At 41.1% G+C, this 19,770-nt stretch overlaps 1 protein-coding gene across 3 annotated transcripts; it reads right to left on the bottom strand.

Annotated features, from left to right (window-relative positions):
• Positions 1-3,304: 3,304 nt before the first annotated feature.
• Positions 3,305-18,428, bottom strand: lctla (lactase-like a). Of its 3 annotated transcripts, XM_087845177.1 has the most exons (15): positions 18,298-18,428; positions 17,398-17,530; positions 13,273-13,433; positions 12,595-12,682; positions 10,820-10,929; positions 10,604-10,732; positions 10,408-10,503; positions 9,531-9,585; positions 8,702-8,863; positions 7,754-8,028; positions 7,353-7,479; positions 7,056-7,255; positions 6,910-6,973; positions 6,720-6,787; positions 3,686-3,808 (listed from the first exon to the last, which is right to left on the bottom strand). In XM_087845177.1, exons 1-14 carry the CDS (start codon positions 18,304-18,306, stop codon positions 6,720-6,722), a joined length of 1,677 nt encoding a protein of 558 aa, XP_087701303.1. In that variant the 5' UTR covers positions 18,307-18,428; the 3' UTR covers positions 3,686-3,808. The 3 variants fall into 3 exon arrangements, with proteins under 3 accessions (XP_087701294.1, XP_087701299.1, XP_087701303.1); XM_087845168.1 differs by lacking the exon at positions 6,720-6,787 and having other exon boundaries at positions 3,305-3,808; XM_087845173.1 differs by lacking the exons at positions 6,720-6,787; positions 18,298-18,428 and adding an exon at positions 17,899-18,276 and having other exon boundaries at positions 3,305-3,808.
• Positions 18,429-19,770: the final 1,342 nt, after the last annotated feature.

Raw genomic sequence — 19,770 nt, 5'->3', positions numbered from 1 at the left:
AATTTATTGTTGCTGAAACAACAAAATAATAAAAAATAAATCTATCTGATGGAGAAATCCCTCATCTTTGGAAAAGAGAGTTTATTACAGAGAAATGTCTCTTTCCAAAATAAAAGCTCTACTATACGCTTCTTCTGGGCTATATTCTCAGCAGCATATTAAACATATCAGGTCCCCATAAGGAGAATCATGTGCTAACGGCTGTCTAAATGACTCGGGTAAAGTGTGTAGCATGCGTGCTTGTTGTTTTTGTCTGCTTCCACTTGTCTTTGCACGAGGATGATGTCGGCGTAAATGTGCAGTCATATTCGTTGTGTTCCCACTAGTGCTGTCAGCGTTAATCTGAAATGACGTTAACGCCACAACACGGCAAATCTCCGTTAACAAGCTACCGCGGATCGCCCCGTGCGTGGGGCTGGACAGCCAACACATTAACGAGCTAACTGCGCTAACACACTAGTTCCCACCAATGTAATTGAGCATTGCTGGCACATCCAACATACTGTTTTACTTTTGTCCATGATGCGCTTACCTTCAGGGTCATACGTCACATGAAGACCAAAATAGTTCCAAACCCAGATCTGAATGAGGGTGGGGGAGGTTCAATTTGCCATGTTGCAACGAGCTTAGCTTCTGTCTCGCTAGCTTGCCCTGCACTCAGTGGATCTGCGTTCGACTACTCCGCCTAGGCTGCGCTGTCGAGCGCAGATCCACTGAGCGCTCAACACAGACAGCATCGTCAGAAGGAAAGTTGATAAAATAAATTAAAAATTTTGTATTGTTCATACATATGCGTACCGAACCGAAAGCACTGTATCGAACGGTTCAATACCGATACGACCCCCTGCACCCCTACCAAACACTGAATTATATTTAATGCCTTCTTGCAATTTGTCTACTATTTTCTGAATATCCCCTGTCACCCTTTCATCAAACCACAATCCAAGAAATAGAATAATAAGGAAGGGCATGCTGCTGCTCCACATCGAAAGGAGCCAGCTGAGGTGGTTCGGGCATCTGACAAGGATGCCCCCTGGGCGCCTCCTGGGTGAGGTGTTCCGGGCATGTCCCACCAGGAGGAGGCCCCGGGGCAGACCCAGGACACGCTGGAGAGATTATATCTCTCGGCTGGCCTGGGAACGCCTTGGTGTTCCCCCGGATAAGCTAGAGGAGGTGGCTGGGGAGAGGGAGGTCTGGGCCTCTTTGCTTAGGCTGCTGCCCCCGCGACCCGGCCCCAGATAGAGCGGATGAAGATGGGTGGATGGAAGGGCACATCATATTCCCTGGTGTTCCACTTTCAACCGAAATTCTTTCAGAGTAACTTGTATTTGACTCTACATAACTGTGTTTCTATGGGATAATTTGCTGCCCACCACAGTTACAACATTTATCTCGTACATTATTTTTAAATTCTTGGTGCGATTAGCACAGTACATTGATGTGTCCATGTTTTTGGCACCTGAGGGGTGAAGGGATATATGGCCTAACCGACAAGCTTATGCATCCTATTTTAATTCTCTGAAGAAGAACAGCCTATTGACATTCCAATCCGATGTTTCAAAATTCCAGGTATAGATCTGCTAACCTGTTGTTTTTTTTTTACAAACCTCACCACTGTTAACACTCTGTTACTGTCTTCCTAGATCCTACTGGAAAACCCGTCGTTACTCCCTGCATTACTTTGGTTTCTGCTAGTATCCTCTTCTCTTCTCTTCTCATCTTCCTTTCATTTCAGGGTAATTTAAAATTCCTCCTTTACCATCTTTTGCCATACAATACATTTGTCCAAACTGTTCTCCACTAAACTCTGTTTACTGCTCTGTATAAGCTTTCCACTTTTTCTCCCTGCTTCATGAGTAAGTAGAGAAAACATTTCTTCAGAAAAAAACGTTACTTCTGTGGCATTTTATTATGAATGATTTCCATCCATCTTCATCCGCTTTATCCGAGGCCGGGTCGCGGGGGCAGCAGCCTAAGCAAAGCTTCATGAATGATTTCATGAAGCTTCAAATATTTTTGTGTGGCTGTATCTTAGGAGTTGGAGCAGGTTGTGTATTTGGAGGTCATCTACTATTCGAAAGGTTGGCGGTTCAACAGCTGCTCCAGTCTAACCTGAACCCCAAGTTGCTCTCTGACATTTATCAGCATGTGAATGTTAGACAGTGTGAAGATAAAAAGCACTTATGCATAAAAAAGAGTTCATGTGTGAATGAAACATTTGATAAAACACTTTGAGTGCTTCAATAGGAAAACACTACTGTATATAAGAACCAGTCTATTTACCATTTTTCCACTAAAAACTGATTCCAGCTGCCTAAATCAATGTTATGCATCATCTGCCTGAGACACCATTATATTTCAGGCTCATCAGCACATAGAAAAATCTCTGTCCGTCTGTGGTTGACTCAGGGTTTGGGGTTTTCATACAATAAAAATACATGATTACAGAGCAGGAACAGAAGGAAGCCTGAAAGCCTGTCGAGCCAGCAGGAGTCTCTGAAGTTCAGCAGGTTGTTTTCTGCAGCTTTTTCTTTCCAGTTCAAGTTTTGAAGTAATCAAAAAATGATAAAGAGCCCATATTATTATTTTCAGCCTGTCCCTTTAGGAATTGCCACAGCAGATCATCTAGCTCCATCTTACCCTACACCAAGGGTGTCGTCCTTCGACATCCATGCAGCTACATCTATGCGTCTTCTCTGTGGTCTTCCTCTTCCATGGTAGCTTGATCGTTCAACATCCTACGTCCCATATATCCACTTTTAAACATATCCATCTCAGCCTTGCCTGCAAGCCCCTCAACCTGAGTTTGTCCTTCTGATATGCACGTTTCTAATCCTGTCGCTGTCCGTAACTGCAAAAACATACATCACAACAGGTCTCACTACCTTATTGTAACCCTTCCCTTTCACTTTTGCTGCTATTGTCACCCACTCCACCCCACCTGGCGACTTATATTCCTGCTGTTTCCCATGCGTATCCCTCCAGGCTCTACCTGCTCACTACAATTACTTTTGATTTTTGTTACACAATAAACACAACGTGATACAAATGAGCATCAATAAAATTATAAATCAAACTGTTTATCAAGAACCAACAATTTACTGATGCTTCAATTGAAAGCATTTTGATCTATTTATTAGGAACACCTGTGCAGGTAATGCCATCGACACTGGACCGCATCAGAAAGATGATTGAAGTTTACTGGGTGGTCGTGCATTGGGCTCCTTTATTATATTTTTACATTGGTTGTTTTTCATAAGATAAAGTAATAACAAAGGAAATGAACCTAAATAATCACTCACCATTGAATTCTTAAAAATATATTTAATTAAAGTTTCATGACCACAGCATGGACATCACCTTCTCCTCGTCAATCTTATTAGAAACTTATGGACACAAGCCAACCCCTCTCTAAAATGAACTTGGGTAGCCAATAGAGAATACAGCTATTTCAAAAATCACACAGGGTCAACTGATTAATGAAATAATCGAGCACAAATCTGGAATTCAGTCTCACATGGCGACAGACATTTGCTTTTGGATTTTTCATGATGACCCCCAAACATTTCTTTTTCAAAGCAGCAGCAGGACAGTTAAATCAGCAATAAGCTTGAGACAGGATACAAGTTTACAGCATGGAAGCAAATCTTAGATTATTTTCTGTGAGCTCTCAGTGATGTGACTGTGTGCACTCAGAGGCGTCGACGCAGCAGGAACATGAAGAAAACCGCACTGATGAGGATGCAGAGTGTACACACAGTGGGAACCACAATCTCTGTTACCATCTCCATGTGGCCTATCAATGGATCTGCAACGCGTACATGGAACCAAGAGTTAGTGTATCGCCATTTATTCAATTCAGCTTTATTTATTCAGCTCAAGGCATTTTATATTGTAAGGTAGACCCTACAATAATACATAATACATTTAGAGCCCCAGCTTACTGAGGCTACGTTCACACTGCAGGCGGAAGCGCATCAAATCCAATTTTTTTGACCCTATGCGACTCATATCCGATCATGGTGTGACAGTGTGAACGGCACAAATCCGATATTTTCAAATCCGACCTGGGTCACTTTCATATGTGGTACTGAATCCGATACATATCCGATGATGGTCATGTCGCATTAAATCCGTCTTTTACGTCACTGACACAAGACAGACGGCAATTATCAGCGCCCGATAAGACATCGTGAACGCTTCCTGGCCATCCGGTGAAACTGTTGGGAAGACAACGTTGGAGAAACGTGAACATTTTATTTGTACTGTATAATCTGCAGATTCTGACAGAAATCTGCAACTATCCTTTGAAGCAGCGCTCCTCTAAAACAGCAATAAGGATCATTATTAGGTTATTTACATTATTATGTAAATAACAAAATAACTTAAAGCAAAAATTGGGAAACGTGAAGTCCGAAGTCTTTATATTAAGGTCCATCAGTCAAACAATACTGTTGCTCTGGGTCTAAACAGAGCGCGTTGTGTGTGACGTCTTCTTTTGCGCATGCGGCCGCTTTGAGCGTTCACACTAGAGCGCGTTTGCTGTCGCATTTTATTTGTCGTGTGAACGAGCAGACAAAAAAAATCGAATTTGATCCAAAAATCGGAATTGAGCATCAAGACCTGCAGTGTGAATGTAGCCTTAGATTTTTGATTTAGTTGTGTACTATAAAAAATCAAAAATAAAATTTCCTTAGTGCAAAAGCACAGCACTCTTTTTTTTTTTGCTATGGTGGTGAGGATCAGAAAAACCCTTTATATACGTCAGCATGAAACATATTATACCAATTTTACAAAGAAAATGATAAAACAGTAACAAATACCTAGAGTTACAAATACAACTAAATATAAATGTAGAAATACGTGATATGTTTATGGTGTGAAGCTCTGACTGTATTACTTTTGGCTGTTTCTAATATGGGTTCATTCCTGGTGTAAGATGATTCTATTCAGCAGCTTGTGTGACCCGTTCACCACCATCTACACTCTAAAAATACCTACGAGGATATTCAGCATTGTTGTAACATTATGTTGTGCATGAGCTTGGTGGCTGACTAATCTGAACAAAGAACATACAGTGCAAATGAAATAGAAATAAAACAAATATTAATTGTAACATATTAAGTGTTATATAATGTTAGGAATGATTAATTTAATTAAGTGATTGTCAAATGTGCGAGCAGGGCTTAAATGGGGGCGATCGTGGCTCAAGAGTTGGGAGTTCGCCTTGTAATCGGAAGGTTGCCGGTTTGAGCCCCGGCTCGGACAGTCTCGGTCGTTGTGTCCTTGGGCAAGACACTTCACCTACCGCCTACTGGTGTTGGCCAGAAGGGCCGATGGCGCGATATGGCAGCCTCGCTTCTGTCAGTCTGCCCCAGGGCAGCTGTGGCTACAACTGTAGCTGCCTCCACCAGTGTGTGAATGTGAGAGTGAATGGGTGGATGACTGGACGTGTAAAAGCGCTTTGGGGTCCCTAGGCGGGACTAGTAAAAGCGCTATACAAATACAGGCCATTTACCATTTAAATTGAGCTGGAAGGACGTGGAATAGCGTTCTGGCCCCTTTAATTAATTTCAATCTAATAAGCAGATTAGTTCATCTTTTGTGTCCTGCTAGTATGGCAATATTTGCTGAGTAATAGGGGTGGGGGAAAAAATGGATACTGTGTAGTATGGTGATATTTTGTTTGCTAATAATGTATGGATACAGGGACAGCAGAAATCGATATTTTGTTACAAAAAGGTTTTTGTGCTCTGACTTCAGAGCATGTTGATCCTTTTTCTGAGCAAGAATCCTGACATTCCTTCACTGTCCAAATGTGTTTAACTTGTTTTTGGCAGCAATAAACATGACAGTTTACTTATTTTAATTTAAGACATGTTTTATTTTAATTAAGTTTAAAACTTTTTTATTTAATGTAAAATTATATTTTGTTTTAATTTACTTTCAAATTCTTCAGTTGCTGAAGGGGCTGCATAGTTTTCATAAACTGCATAGTTCAGAATAGCTATAATTGTACCAGATGGTTGATTCAGTTAAGTTGGACTAGACTGTAATACAAACCGTTCAGTTTGTCAACAATCAAACTGAAATGAGAGAAAGACTGAGTGTGAGACTTTGATATTAGAGAAAATGAATATTGATAAAGTTTACCTTTATGTACAGAATCTGAATATCGCAAAATATTTTAAAAATTGCAATAATATCGTATCGTGGGATGTATGGTGATTCCCACCTCTACTGAGTAATAAAAAAACCCCTGATATCCTGTGGCAGGCTAACAACCTCAGCACGCCCTTTTTCCCTTCCCATCCCTGTGATTTGTTTATGGTGCAGATGTAAGTAAAGCTGGCAGCAGTACAGCAGAAGACGAGTGAGCATAAAGGGAGTGAAGCTCAAAATCCCAAACACACAACCAAACGCACAGTTTCTGTGCAGTTTGTTCCAAAGTGTGTCTGCTCTCTAAAGGTGCAATCGCTGTGAGAGAAAAAGATGTTATCATGTAACAGTACTGGAGACGGGGAAAGAAAGACAGGATGGAGAAATAATTTTCAAAGTTAAGGACCGCTTACCACATGACATGTAAATGTAAAGCTTACATATAACACCCTCACATATTCTAAGGCTCCTATCTGTACCTGATGTGTTGCTGAAATGTGTTTTGACTCAGTAAAAGCTGGGAGAATCACATTAATCTCACACAGCATCAAAGTATGTACCTAAACTTCATCATGGATTGACCAAGCCTGTTCCATTCCTGCAAGTTCCTGATTTTCCTTTCTTCTAGCTGGAGGGGCAAAACAAAGAAAAACCCTGTTAGATGAGACAAAAACAAGCTTCAGACTGAATTTTCCTTTGTTTGGCCCCACCAAGCTTTTCACAGCCCATGCACTACTTCATTATACTAACCTGCAGCCAGCAGCTGGTTACTGGAGGAGCAAGTCTCTACAGCTTTCCTCTTCCAACTTTCAACCTGTAAAGCCCAAACAAGTCCTTGTTTAAGTAGTGTCTTCACCTCCATGGGGGACTTTTAGCGTGAAGTGTGTAGCGTTTACCTCTCTCTGATTGGGAAAGCCATTTGAGCTGATAATGCGTTTGTAGTAGTGGACAGAAGCTTTTGGGTAGCGTGGCTTATTTTTGTTCCTGAAGTCCACGTAGTAGAGCCCAAACCTCTCAGAGAAGCCTTCATCCCACTCAAAGCTGTCGAGGAGAGACCAGGCCGTGTAGCCCTTCACATTGACCCCATCTTTTATCGCTGTAAGTCGAATCGTGGACACTCGTTTGATTCACATCATATCTAATGTGCACAGGTTTGATATTTGATAGGCAGTTTTTGAGACAGTGAGTTTCACCTTTGAGCATTTCATTGATGTAGTCTTTGAAGTACTTCATCCTCCAGTCGTCACAAAGGTCGGTGCACAGCATTTTCTCTGACACGCCATTTTCTGTCACATAGATCATGGGGTTTCCATACTGAGTCTGTTAGTGAGATGCCATATCACATATTTTTGTTATTATATTTGCTGAAAAACTATATTTCAAATGAATACAGTATCACCCAGGTTCACAACAGAAAGACATCAATTTATATAATGCTGATACATTTACCATACATGAACTTGTCATGAGTGATCAGTTCATCCAGTCTTCACTGTGAATATGTCCACGATGCAGTGGTTTCACACAAAGCCCCAGTTTTCCCCGAATACAGCTTGAGTTTTAATTTGAAAAGCTCAGTAATCAGGATGTGTACCTTAACAAAGTTCAACAAGCGTCGGAAGCCCCAGGGAACGGAGTAGAGCCATTCAGAACCAGGGTCAGGCCATTGTGGGTCAACCAGTTCAGCAAGGTCACGGTCAGAGAAATAGTTGTCTCCAGCTCCTGATGGGTAATTCTTCAGAGTGACATAGCGAGTTGTGAAATGTCCAAGACCCAAGAAGTCACAGGTGCCCTTGATGTAACTTTTCTCCTGAGGAGAGAAGACGGGCAGCCGCGAAGCTCCCAGACCCTGCTGGCCACTCTTCCTGCCTGAAGAAATTTAGTACACTTTGAAACTAAGTGAAGCTATATGCAAGGCATCGATGACAGCAGGGGTGGGGGAGCATAAGGAGCATAATATCAGACTGAAGTCACGCTAAAATTACAATGCACTAAATACTGAGTATGCAAACAAAGAGTCATTAGAAGTGTTACATAGTGGATCTTGATTGATTCAGTATTCTGTTCAAACTAACATGTGTACAGCTACTACACATGATGACACTGGAATATAGGAATTAATCTACCAGCAGAGGTAATAGTGCATTCACTCAGGTTAAAAGCATTCGTGGTGACTTATTCTTGGCTGGTCACACAGAAAGTGAGGTGCATAGTTGTGTGACAAGCGTGTACACAAACCCCCAAGATCACAATAGGTTAGCACTGCAACGCATGGCTGTTTTCTTCCAGACCACAACATATTTGCTATCAAACACAAGTCAGGCTCTTAATTGCTATGTTTTGCTGTTGTGACAAAATCTGGCCAAAGACAGACATATAACACTTTGCAAAGTGTTATATGTTGCAAAGTTTTCTCTTTGAAAGGGATGTACGTTAAACTTCCCGTGAAAATTCTTGACACATATAGTTATATCCTTTTTCTTTTTTTGGGTGAGGACATTTTTACATATTGCAAAGGTCTAAATGGTTGCATTTGACATACCAATGTAATCTTTCATAACTTGTGGGTAGTCTCCATGGAAGAGAGGTGTAGCAAACCAGCCCAAGTAGAACTGAATGTATCTCTCTGCTGCTTCGATATCCCTCTGGTTGGAGATGTCCACTGGTTCACCCCAGTCAGCAGTCAGCGAGATCCCAACCAGGCCTGCACACATGCAAGAGCTTTGTTGATAGAAATTATGCATATATTATATACACATAAATACAAACACACACGGATGGATGGATGGATAGATAGATAGATAGATGGATAGATGGATGGATGGATGGATGATGGATGGATGGATGATAGATAGATGGATAGATAGATGATGGATGGATGGATGGATGGATGGATAGATGGATGGATGGATAGATGGATAGATGGATGGATGGATGAATGGATGGATGGATGGATGGATGATGGATGGATGGATGATAGATAGATGGATAGATAGATGATGGATGGATGGATGGATGGATGGATAGATGGATGGATGGATAGATGATAGATGGATGGATGGATGATGGATGGATGGATGGATGGATGGATGGATGGATGGATAGATGATAGATGGATGGATAGATGGATGGATGGATGGATGGATAGATGGATGGATGGATAGATGATAGATGGATGGATGGATGGATGGATGGATGGATAGATAGATGATGGATGGATGGATGGATGGATGATAGATGGATGGATGGATGGATGGATGGATGGATGGATGGATGGATGGATGGATAGATGATAGATGGATGGATAGATGATAGATGGATGGATAGATAGATAGATAGATAGATAGATGAATGAAAGTTTTCCCTTTCACCTTTTTGTTTGCTTCTCCACTGCATGTCATACGTGTGCCATACGTTAGCATGTGCCTGTTGCAAAGATAGAGATGCAGGTTTAGCCTTATGTCTGTTCACCATTATTTTTTCAATCAAAGGTCCCAGTGAGATACAGGATCTTTTCTGGGAGTTATACCTGCTTAGGATAAGTAACAAAATAAGGCTTCACGAAGAATAACGTATAACTCCTACATAAGCAACACATTATATTCGACCAATTTTAATGTAATATTTAACAAAACACAATAAACAAAAAAATATGTAGGAATCATACGGTAAAGAAAAATGTGTAAAATAATAACATAAAGAGCATTTTTGTAAACACTGATTACAGTAGGGGTAAATAATTCTTTGCTGCTCTGCTGAATTTAAAGTTTGTTCAGTTACAGATTCAGTAAAATATGTACGTGAGCAAACGTATAAATGAGCTCTCGACAGTTTGGTTTTAATGTAGGAGACAGAATATCAACCAAAACATGAAATCGTTGTTGGCAAGTACAGCGATAAGACATTTTTGTAGCGGATCACCAGGTTTGATTACATGTTGGGAGGGATTTGACCTTTGACCTGCCGTTTGGCTTCAGCTCCCACCACTGATTTTCTACAGGACTGAGGTCTGGAGACTGGCTCAGCCACTTCATGACATTAATGTGCTTCCTGATGTTGGTTTCATCTGACCACTGCACTTTCTTGCCTTCTCTTGGTAAAATTGATGGAATTATAATCTTGACAGCAACTGATTAGGAGCAGCTTCGTTTTTCAAACTTGCAATCATAGTATTAAAACTAATAATTGGAAATTATGGTAAATGATCAGCTTTATCAACAAAACTGGGCACGAGTCATTCAGTCCTACCTTGATGATATGGTGGGCGGCTTTGTAAGCTCCTGTTCCCTTCAGTTTCAGTCCAGGTGCATGTTCACCTGTTTCATATCCCTCCACAGCAATGGACTTAATAACGAGACACTGACAATCACTCTCTGACACAGCATACTGTATTACATTACAACTGCAAACTGTGAAGGAACCGTTTTTCTTTAACCTGACATACCCAAGGATTGTTGAAAGTAATCCAGTACTTGACTCTGTTTCCAAATCTTTCAAAGCATAAATTAGCAAAGTCGTTAAAGTAATTCACCATGCTGATATTGTGCCAACCGCCATATTTCTCATGTAACACCTGTGGAGAGAAACATAGATTTTACTGTTGTATCTACAATATAGCTTTGGATAAGAAACTATGTTGAGCAATAATATTAGTGCTTACCTGTGGTAAATCCCAGTGGTATAGAGTGACAATGGGTGTGATCTTGTTATCCAGTAGCATGTTAATCAAGTCACTGTAATATTTAATTCCTTTCTCATTGATTTTTTCACCTGCAAGAATTGAAAGTGACATACACTACATGGTAAATGGCCTGTATTTATATAGTCATCCACCCATTCACACACTGGTGATGGCAGCTACATTGTAGCCACAGCCACCCTGGGGCGCACTGACAGAGGCGAGGCTGCCAGACACTGGCGCCACCGGGCCCTCTGACCACCACCAGTAGGCAACGGGTGAAGTGTCTTGCCCAAGGACACAACGACCGAGACCGTCCAAGCCGGGGCTCGAACCGGCAACCTTCCGATTACAAGACGAACTCCCAACTCTTGAGCCACGATCGCCCCATACATGGACACCCACAAGTGTATGGTCACAATTGTAATTTTTTTGTGAATTGTTTTGATGTAAAAGACCTGATTTTATGGTGGTATTGCACTTTTCATTTGGAGTTATGGACAATGTAATTGCGTGGCATTGCCACAAGGGGGCGATAGTGGTGAGTGCGATAGGCCGTTGCAACGCTTCTCTGCCTCAGACGAGGAAGAGCCTGCAGACCGAATGCAACTGATGTCTCCTGTCTCTGCTTTTCTGTTAAAAACCAGTTTAAAAACAGACCCCATCGAAGGCCTGTAACACTGGGAAACTATACATTACACCTAATGCAATTGTTGGTTGTGGAAATCCACACCCTGAGGCTCACACATACAGTGTGAGCACAGTTTTTGTGCATCCATGAAAAACTTACCAAACAGCTCGTTCTGCTACTGACTCTTGCTTGGTGTCATTTATTGGCTTAGATTATTGGCGTCTGAAGAAACAAGTTCATACTGGCAATTTCATTAAACAGACCGGGGCCTGAGTAGCCTGAAGAACCATACACAGCTACAATACCCAGGCACCTCGTTGGACACCAGCTCGGTCACAGACTGGAGGAGGATGGACTTCAGGCCTGAACTGTGGAGATGTGGGATTGTCACTGGGAGCCAAATCTCATCTCGATTCTGCATTGATATTGTCTCCAGTGATGATAAGCCTTGTTTATTCAGTGAGGGAGATGCCGCCCAAAACCATCACACTTACACCACCTAACGCTGCTACCCTATCAGTGCAACAATCAATCCACACTTTGACCCCACAATCCAACTGCTGCAGGGAGAATCTGGACTCTGCGGTGAACATAATGTTCCAGTGCACATGCTGCAGACACCAGCAAAACTGGGCCTGATGGTGAGAGGCAATCATGGTAGGCTTCCTGGAAGCCCTATTAGACCAGAGCTCTGTTTATGGCTCCTAAATGCTGGTGTCATCTTTTTGGGACGTCCGCTTCACAACCTCTGACATCCTCTGTTATATGAAACTATAATACTGCTGACACGTGGTTTTGTGGAGCACATTCTTTAAGTTTCCCAATGGCTTGGTCCCTATCCGGGTGAGTCTTAGATTATCATAAGCTCACAGTAAGAGTCCATAGCAGAATAAGCTGTTTATACTGGCAAGTTTATCATGGATGCAACCGCCATATTCAGCTCTACTGCTCAACCCACAAATGCATTTTCCTTACACGTGTGGCACAATTTAAGAGGAAATAAATAGATTTTCAAAGGGAACAAAGTATTGTTACAACTAAGAAAAAATCACGCAAATACAAATGTCCTAATTTTTTGTGCAAATTTCAGATATATAAATTTTTAAATGGTCAGATTTATGCTTACTTTTCAGTCCAGTGGGTAAAATCCTTGGCCAGGAAATGGAGAAACGATAATGATTCAGCTTCATGTCCTTCATCAAGGCAATATCGTCCTTAAAGACAGACAGCAGGAAATATTTCTTTAAATAAATCACAAAAGATGATGTCTTTAGATGTGAGTCATTGTCTGATAACATGTGAAACAGGTCTGACTACTTTATATTATCTTCAGATAAAGCTGTCATCAGACTGAATGTTTCCTAAAATTCCTAAAACGTATTTTTTCATTCTAACTGTAACAGTTCTGGATGTTGGTTGGGGTGTAGGAGTCATAAGTCATGTGGCTTATGTTGGAGTCTGCGGTATTTATTTACTTACTTTCATATTGATTTTTTATTTTTACATCAACTTTTAAATTGATCTTTTACTTTACTCACTGTCAGGAGTCTGACACCTTTTCAAATTGTTAACTTTAGTGTAAAAGCTATTCCTTCACATTCTGGGCTGCAAATAAACAAAGCAAGAAAACGGAAAATATATTTTTATCTTACAGTTATATTTGTAATATGCATCCATATGTAATGTCGGCTGTGATAATGAATGTTAGAGGAAGAGAAACGTCACGTCATTTGGATCGGTCGAGCAATAAAATATTGTGTGTAACAGTTTGGCACTGAAGAAAATTCCATTTTTTCCACGTCACCTTGAATTTGTGGTATCCCTCACATGAAGAGTCTGCTGTGTCATTCAAGAATATTTTCCCCTTTTTATGGGAAAATGCATCCCAGATGCTTATTCCCTTTCCATCGACATTCCAGGCTCCTTCAGTCTGGTAAGCAGAGCTGCCAGCTCCCCAGGAGAAACCTGCAGAGGAACAAAAAACAATCAACAAATTTTATTTTATTTTTATTTTGTATTCACTCCTGAGCTTATAATCATGATCACATTATGGTTTTCCAGGTTAAGGTAGAATTTAATTTTATGTTTAATTATATGATCAACTTTTAAACCAACATGAGCACTTTAAGAACGTTTTATTCTTAGAAAAAAATTATGGCAACTTAGGAAAGATCCGTCTGTCATGAAGATTGTGTGATATGAACAAACGCTGCAGAACAGCAGCTGGAGACATAGGTTTCCTATACAGTGTTGCATAATATGGAATTAAAAGTCATGCCTTCATAAGTATTGAAAAAGCAAAAGAGAAAAATGTCATAATATATTTATGTTCTGAAAAATCTTGGTCAGGCAATATTTGTATGTTTTTTGCAGCCTTTTGAGCCTTTTGAGCAGACACTCAGTATCAAAACATTTATGTATGCCAGGAAGCAAGTAGTGCATGTTCAAAATATCAGATTTTTAATAATATGATTTAAAAAAGGGAAACTTTCCTTATTCTGTCTTCACCACACATCAATTAAAATAGTTCAAGGCTTTGTTCCTTTAATTATGAGAGCTTCCTGTTTGAGTACACCACTATTCAAACTGTAATACTGTATATATTTCAGTCTAGTTCAGTATATTCAACCTTAAGGATGGCTGCTGACTTGATATTTGTTCAATTAGATCAGTTGGAGGTGTTGTTGGCCGACAGGTTGCAGGTGGAATACGTGATGCTGTGGACCAAAGGTACAGGAAGAGGAGGCCAGGTGGAGGTTGTATTAGGCAGTGAGAGAGAAGGAAAGGCGGAAGTGTGGAGGAGTAGGGACTCCTGGGATTATGACTGGTTCAGGGGTATGTATGATGGAGAGAAGGAAGGTTGATGTTATAATGTAGGCAGGAAATGAGGTAGAAGAGAAGCAGGGCCAGGAGCACTGGAGCTGTTCTATCACGGTGTAGATAATAAGAGAAATACAGCAGGGGTGATCTTGATGGAAGAGTATGTGAATAGTGTTGTGGGGTAAAGAGAATATCAGCTAGGATCAAGAGTTTGAAGTTGGAAATTAAAACAGTGACGTTGAACCTGGTGAGTGCATGTGCTCCACAAACAAGGAATTCGGGTTGTGTGAAGTGGGAGAGAGAGTCTCCAGGGGGAGATTGGAACAGATATCAGTGGAAAAGGAAGCAGAGGTGATGAGGTGTTCGGCAAGAGAGAGAGATGCAGAAGGACACATGGTAGCAGATTTTGCATAAAGGATGGAACTGGCTGTTGTAGAAACATCTTTGAGAAGAGAGAGGAACACTGAGATACTAGAGTGGAGGATGGTGCACACGGGTGAGCTACGTCTGAGTGATAGCAGGATGTAGCTACACAGCACTGGATGGCTTTGGACTTCAAGAAGAAGAAGCAAGTGAAGGTAGAAACAGCTTTTAAATGGTGGGAGATGAAGAATGTTGCATGGTTCAAGGAAGAGTTGGGATGAGGCTTCATGCTGAGAAATAGCTCTGCAGGTGCAATGTTAGCTTTGAGATTCCTAATAAAGAAGGATACAGATGGTCAGAAGGAGTTTCACTCTGTCTTTGTTTCCAGAGAAACTATATGATAAGATTCCACGAGAGGAACTCTGGCATTGCGTAAGGAAGTTAGGGGAGGTATGTGAGGCTGGTGCAGGACGGTAAGATAGTGGTGGGCAGAGATGGGCAGTACTGTAATCTGATTACTTTTTTCAAGTAACGAGTAAAGTAAGGGATTACTATTGCAAAAACGGTAATTAGATTACCGTTACTTTCCCGTAGGAACGCTGCGTTACTGCGTTACTAAAACCGTGATTTTTTGTGAGAATGTCTCATGACAGTGACGTAAGAGAGTGCGACGTTCGTGACAACAGCTGTGTGCAGATCAACAATGGATCATATATCGAGTGCAGAGAGAGTATGAGCGTGCAGCGTTTAAAGCGTGGAAGTACTGACCTTACTTTGAGTTTGATTCCATAAAAAGTGACAAAAACATTAGTGTCCGTTGTGCGTGGGAAGAAAACTTCTTTTTACAGCGAAAAAAACCCTAAACTTCCGAGCAAGCACCGAGTAGCTACGACGTAATGGGAAACTCACAGAGAAACTCGCGGATTCTTCCACTGACCGCGGCACACCTGCACCAGGGTAAACCTCCGCCTACCTCACTCCTGCTTTACAGGTGAAAATAGAGCAACAGGACTGCTAGTCTTTGACTTTATTTATTTTCTGCTGTGTTTTACTTGCATCTATTTGAAAGACTGAGTGTAAACACACAAAATATTTTATTTTATGTGCTGGAATGTGCAGAAAATAGGTTTAAATGTTAAACTAATTTCTTCCAGTCAGAGAATGTTGCAGATAATTAAATGTTTGCTTGATGCATAAAGTTAAAAGATTAAAACTAATAAAATAAGTTTTAAAAGGAGACTTTTCCATTTGATTACATTTTGTATGATGGATTATGCAGAAAAAGTAGAATTGGGCTGAAAGATCTATCACTTTATCACCTATTCAGGTTGTAAATCATGTTTTTAAAAAGTAACTAAGTAACTAAGTAATTAATTACTTTTGAAAATAAGTAACCAGTAAAGTAACGGGATTACTTTTTGGGGGGAAGTAATTAGTAATTAGTTACTGATTACTTTTTTCAAGTAACTTGACCAACACTGGTGGTGGGGTGTGTGGTAGTAGTGAAAGTCCATAGAAGTATGACAGAGTACATGTGTGTGAGTGAGAGAGAGGCACATTGAAATGCAAGAAGCAGAGGTAGTGAAGGTTGAGGATGGGGTCAACCATCCAAAGCAATGCGCGGTGCGTAAGTCAGGTGAAGAAGAGAGTTCAGACAGGGTGGAGTGGGTGTAGATGAGTAGCAGGTGGGATTTGTGAAATAAAAATTTCCATGAAAGATGGTATACAAAGTTCAGAGATGATATTACTGACAAAACGACAGGAAGCCAAGTCGGAGGTGGTGGAGTTGAAAATATTAAGATTTTCATCAGGAGTGACCAGAATGGACACGATTAGAAAAAGGAGGAATGGTGAATATAGTAAACCAAGAATGTTGAAAATGAGCTGCCAGTCCTGAGGAAAACAGAAACACCTTAGATGTATTATAGCTGTACTGAAGGAGGATGCTGGGGATAGGGTGAGATGGAGGAAGACGATCCGCTGTGGGAAGCACGATCTGATATCGTCGTGTTGGTGTTGTTCCCAGATCATCATACTAAAGGTTGTTCCAGGATCAACATTGCAAGTGACCAATCAGAATGTTGTGATGTCATACTTTTGTGACTTCGGGAAAAACCGGCGTAAAACAAAAAACTGTACTTAAGCTGCGAGAAACCGCCTTTGTCCGCCGATCAACAGACCCTAACCCTGACCCTGACCCTTTAATAAACACTAAGCAGAACTGATATTGTCCTTGCAACACTGGAATTTCATAAATGCACGAATGGGTTGGTGCGCAAAAGAATAACGTCACAATAATGTGATTGGTCACTTGCAATGTTGAACCTGGAACAACATTTTCATGATGATCTGGGAACAACACCAACACGACGATATCAGATCATCCCTGTGGGAACGTCTGAAGGGTGAAGTCAGAAGAACAAGTCGTAGTGGAAGAATCTTATGCTTGATTAATTTATGAATTCTCAGATAACTCCAGTTGCTGATGACTAAGATATTTGTATTTTTTTGGTTTTGTGACAGATTGTTGAATAAATTGGTTACATAATAAAGATTTAACTCTGAGCACTGAAAAAGAAATACGAGTGTGAAAAAGTGATTTGGGATTTGGATGTAGGAACTAGGAATACTCGATTCTAACAACAAAAATGAGTTTAGCTGAATATACCAGAGAGATATTTTACTATATTGCTCTCCATGTAAGTCCAGCATGTGGTCTGCTCTCTCTGAGATCCTGGTTTCCTACCAGTTGGGAAGGTGCCGTAGTAGAAGGACGTCCTCTCGTTCTTTGTCCAGTCAAAGTCCTCAGCGGCTGACACACATAGCACCAAGGCAAGCACATGGTGTGGTCTCAGGATTCCCCACTGCAGCATTGTCATCTTTGGCAAAGAGAGCACTGTCTTTAGTTACAATTGACTATTTTAGCACAGATTTAACATCCTCATAGCTTGCACATTAATCTTTTAAAGTGTAGTGTCTTCATTACTGATAACGCTAATCCTACTCATATTTTGGAACGGCACAAAGGACTTTTTTGGAAAGAATATAAATACCTTTTGATTTTCTTTGTACCCTCGTGAATAATTAAAAAACAAACATATTAGGTTTGTCACCAGTGATGACATAGACCTCATAGGGTTAAGGGCAGTAATGTGTGGGATGGCAGCTGTCTGCTCTGAACTATACAGGGTGGAATATCACAGAACATGCATAAATGTTTAAATAAAACAAAGACTCAGAAACTTACACTCAGGTGTCAGGTGTCCACAGGTTTTGAGTAAAATCATCCTAATTCAACCCCAAACCTCAGGATCATTTAAATATCCACTGAAAAAAGTTACATATCCACCGAAACACCGAGTCATTGTCAGAAGAGCCTAGTTTCATTTCAGCCAGCTGTAGGACACACTGACACAAAACGCTATCAGAGACAGAAAATAAGCCAACTTGTCCAACACGGTTAGGATGAGTGACATTTCAAGCTGCTAAATCTTTTCAAGGATGTGGAAGATTTTAAAAAGTAAGAGTGGGCAAGAAATGCGAAATTGCCCTTAATTCCCGTGCTGTTTCTTTCCCTATACTTTCCCCTTTGCTCAGCCTGTGTCGCCCCAGCCACCTCACTCAGAACCACATATAGATGTCTGACCTGCTGCATTTGTCTCAGTTGGAAACTGCTCCAAAATGCAAGAAAAGTCTCCAAGCTTCTCCACCCGATCAGTGTTCGCCAGCGTTACTAGCTGGTTCGCTGCCAATGGTGACAAAAACAAAACCGAGTCGAGTATCCAGGACGTTTTCTGCTATTCATCAGCACATGTACAGCGACCCCCACCCCACCAGACGCACACTGAATGCCTCTCCATTTGAAAGCAGTGAAGTGTGAGCATAAAGCATTTGCTGGGGCCAACAGATCTTTTTGAAAAGGAGGGATTTTGACACTGTAAGCAAAGTTAATGGCAGAGAGCTTAATTTGTTTGCAAAACACATCAGATGATATTTAAAAAGTTATCTGCTGGATGTGACTACTGGTTAAACCTCTATTTGGCAGCAGTAATGTTTATTGGGTTAGTTTGGCTCTGGCTTAGCTGAGTACAACACTCAGGTGGGGAAGGATTTCAGTACAATCTTCCTGACAGATGTGCTTCAGCTCGGCCACATGTTCTTCTTGATGCATCCTCCAGCTTCAGCTGATGTTTCGGCCAACTCAGCGTTATTGTTTTAGCTTCATACGACCACTAGCCCATTACAGCTATGTAAGGGTCTATATTAGTGTCCCAATGCTTAATTATTATGATTATTGTTGCCATTGAAGTCAAACATTCATTAATTTAGAAAATACAGGAAATAATCAGTCAATATTTTCATATGATAACCTTCTATTAGGTAAAACAGTTTGCTAGAGCACATGAGTGATGGTTCTTGGGTTTCTTTAGAAAAAAAAGAAGGTAAAGGTTAGGTATGTCTGTGAAGGTTCTCAGTCATCCAGGTCATCGTAGTCAAAGGAGCTTGCAAAGAAAAGCGTCTGGACTTCTTTAAGTTACTTGAAGACGTTTCACCTCTCATCCGAGAAGCTTCTTCAGTTCTAAGATCAAATGGTGGAGAGTCCCAGATTTAAACCTAGTGGGAGTTTCCCCCCACAGAGGGACAAAAGGACCCCCTGATGATCCTCTAATCGCCTGAGCCAAGGTGTGAAACTGGGTGTGGGTCCCAATCAGCCAGAGTTGTGAGTTCATTGTGAAACCTGGCCCCACCTTATCATGTGATTTCCTGAGGTCAGATGGCCCAGGATGTGAGTGGGCGTTAAGGCGTCTGGGGAGGGATCTCAAAACTGGATTATAGATGGCAGACAGTTGGTGTCGTAAACCACCGCCTCTGTTCAAAGATGGTCGCTCACAGTGGACATAGATGCTTCTTTCACTCCTCTTTCAAACCATCTGTCCTCTCTGTCCAAAATGTGAACATTGGCATCCTCAAAAGAGTGACCTTTGACCTTAAGATGCAGATGGACAGCTGAGTCTTGTCCTGTGGAGGTGGCTCTTCTATGTTGTGCCATGCGCTTGTGAAGTGGCTGTTAGGTACTGGTTCCACTGGGACAGGCCTTTCCATGACCTGCTGTGACTCA

The sequence above is a fragment of the Neolamprologus brichardi genome, chromosome 1 (genome assembly GCF_056152115.1).
Source record: "Neolamprologus brichardi isolate AB-2024 chromosome 1, ASM5615211v1, whole genome shotgun sequence".
In the NCBI taxonomy this organism is placed as follows: Eukaryota; Metazoa; Chordata; class Actinopteri; order Cichliformes; family Cichlidae; genus Neolamprologus; species Neolamprologus brichardi.
Note: the sequence above shows the minus strand (reverse complement) of the source record. Positions and strands in the feature narration are given on the sequence as shown.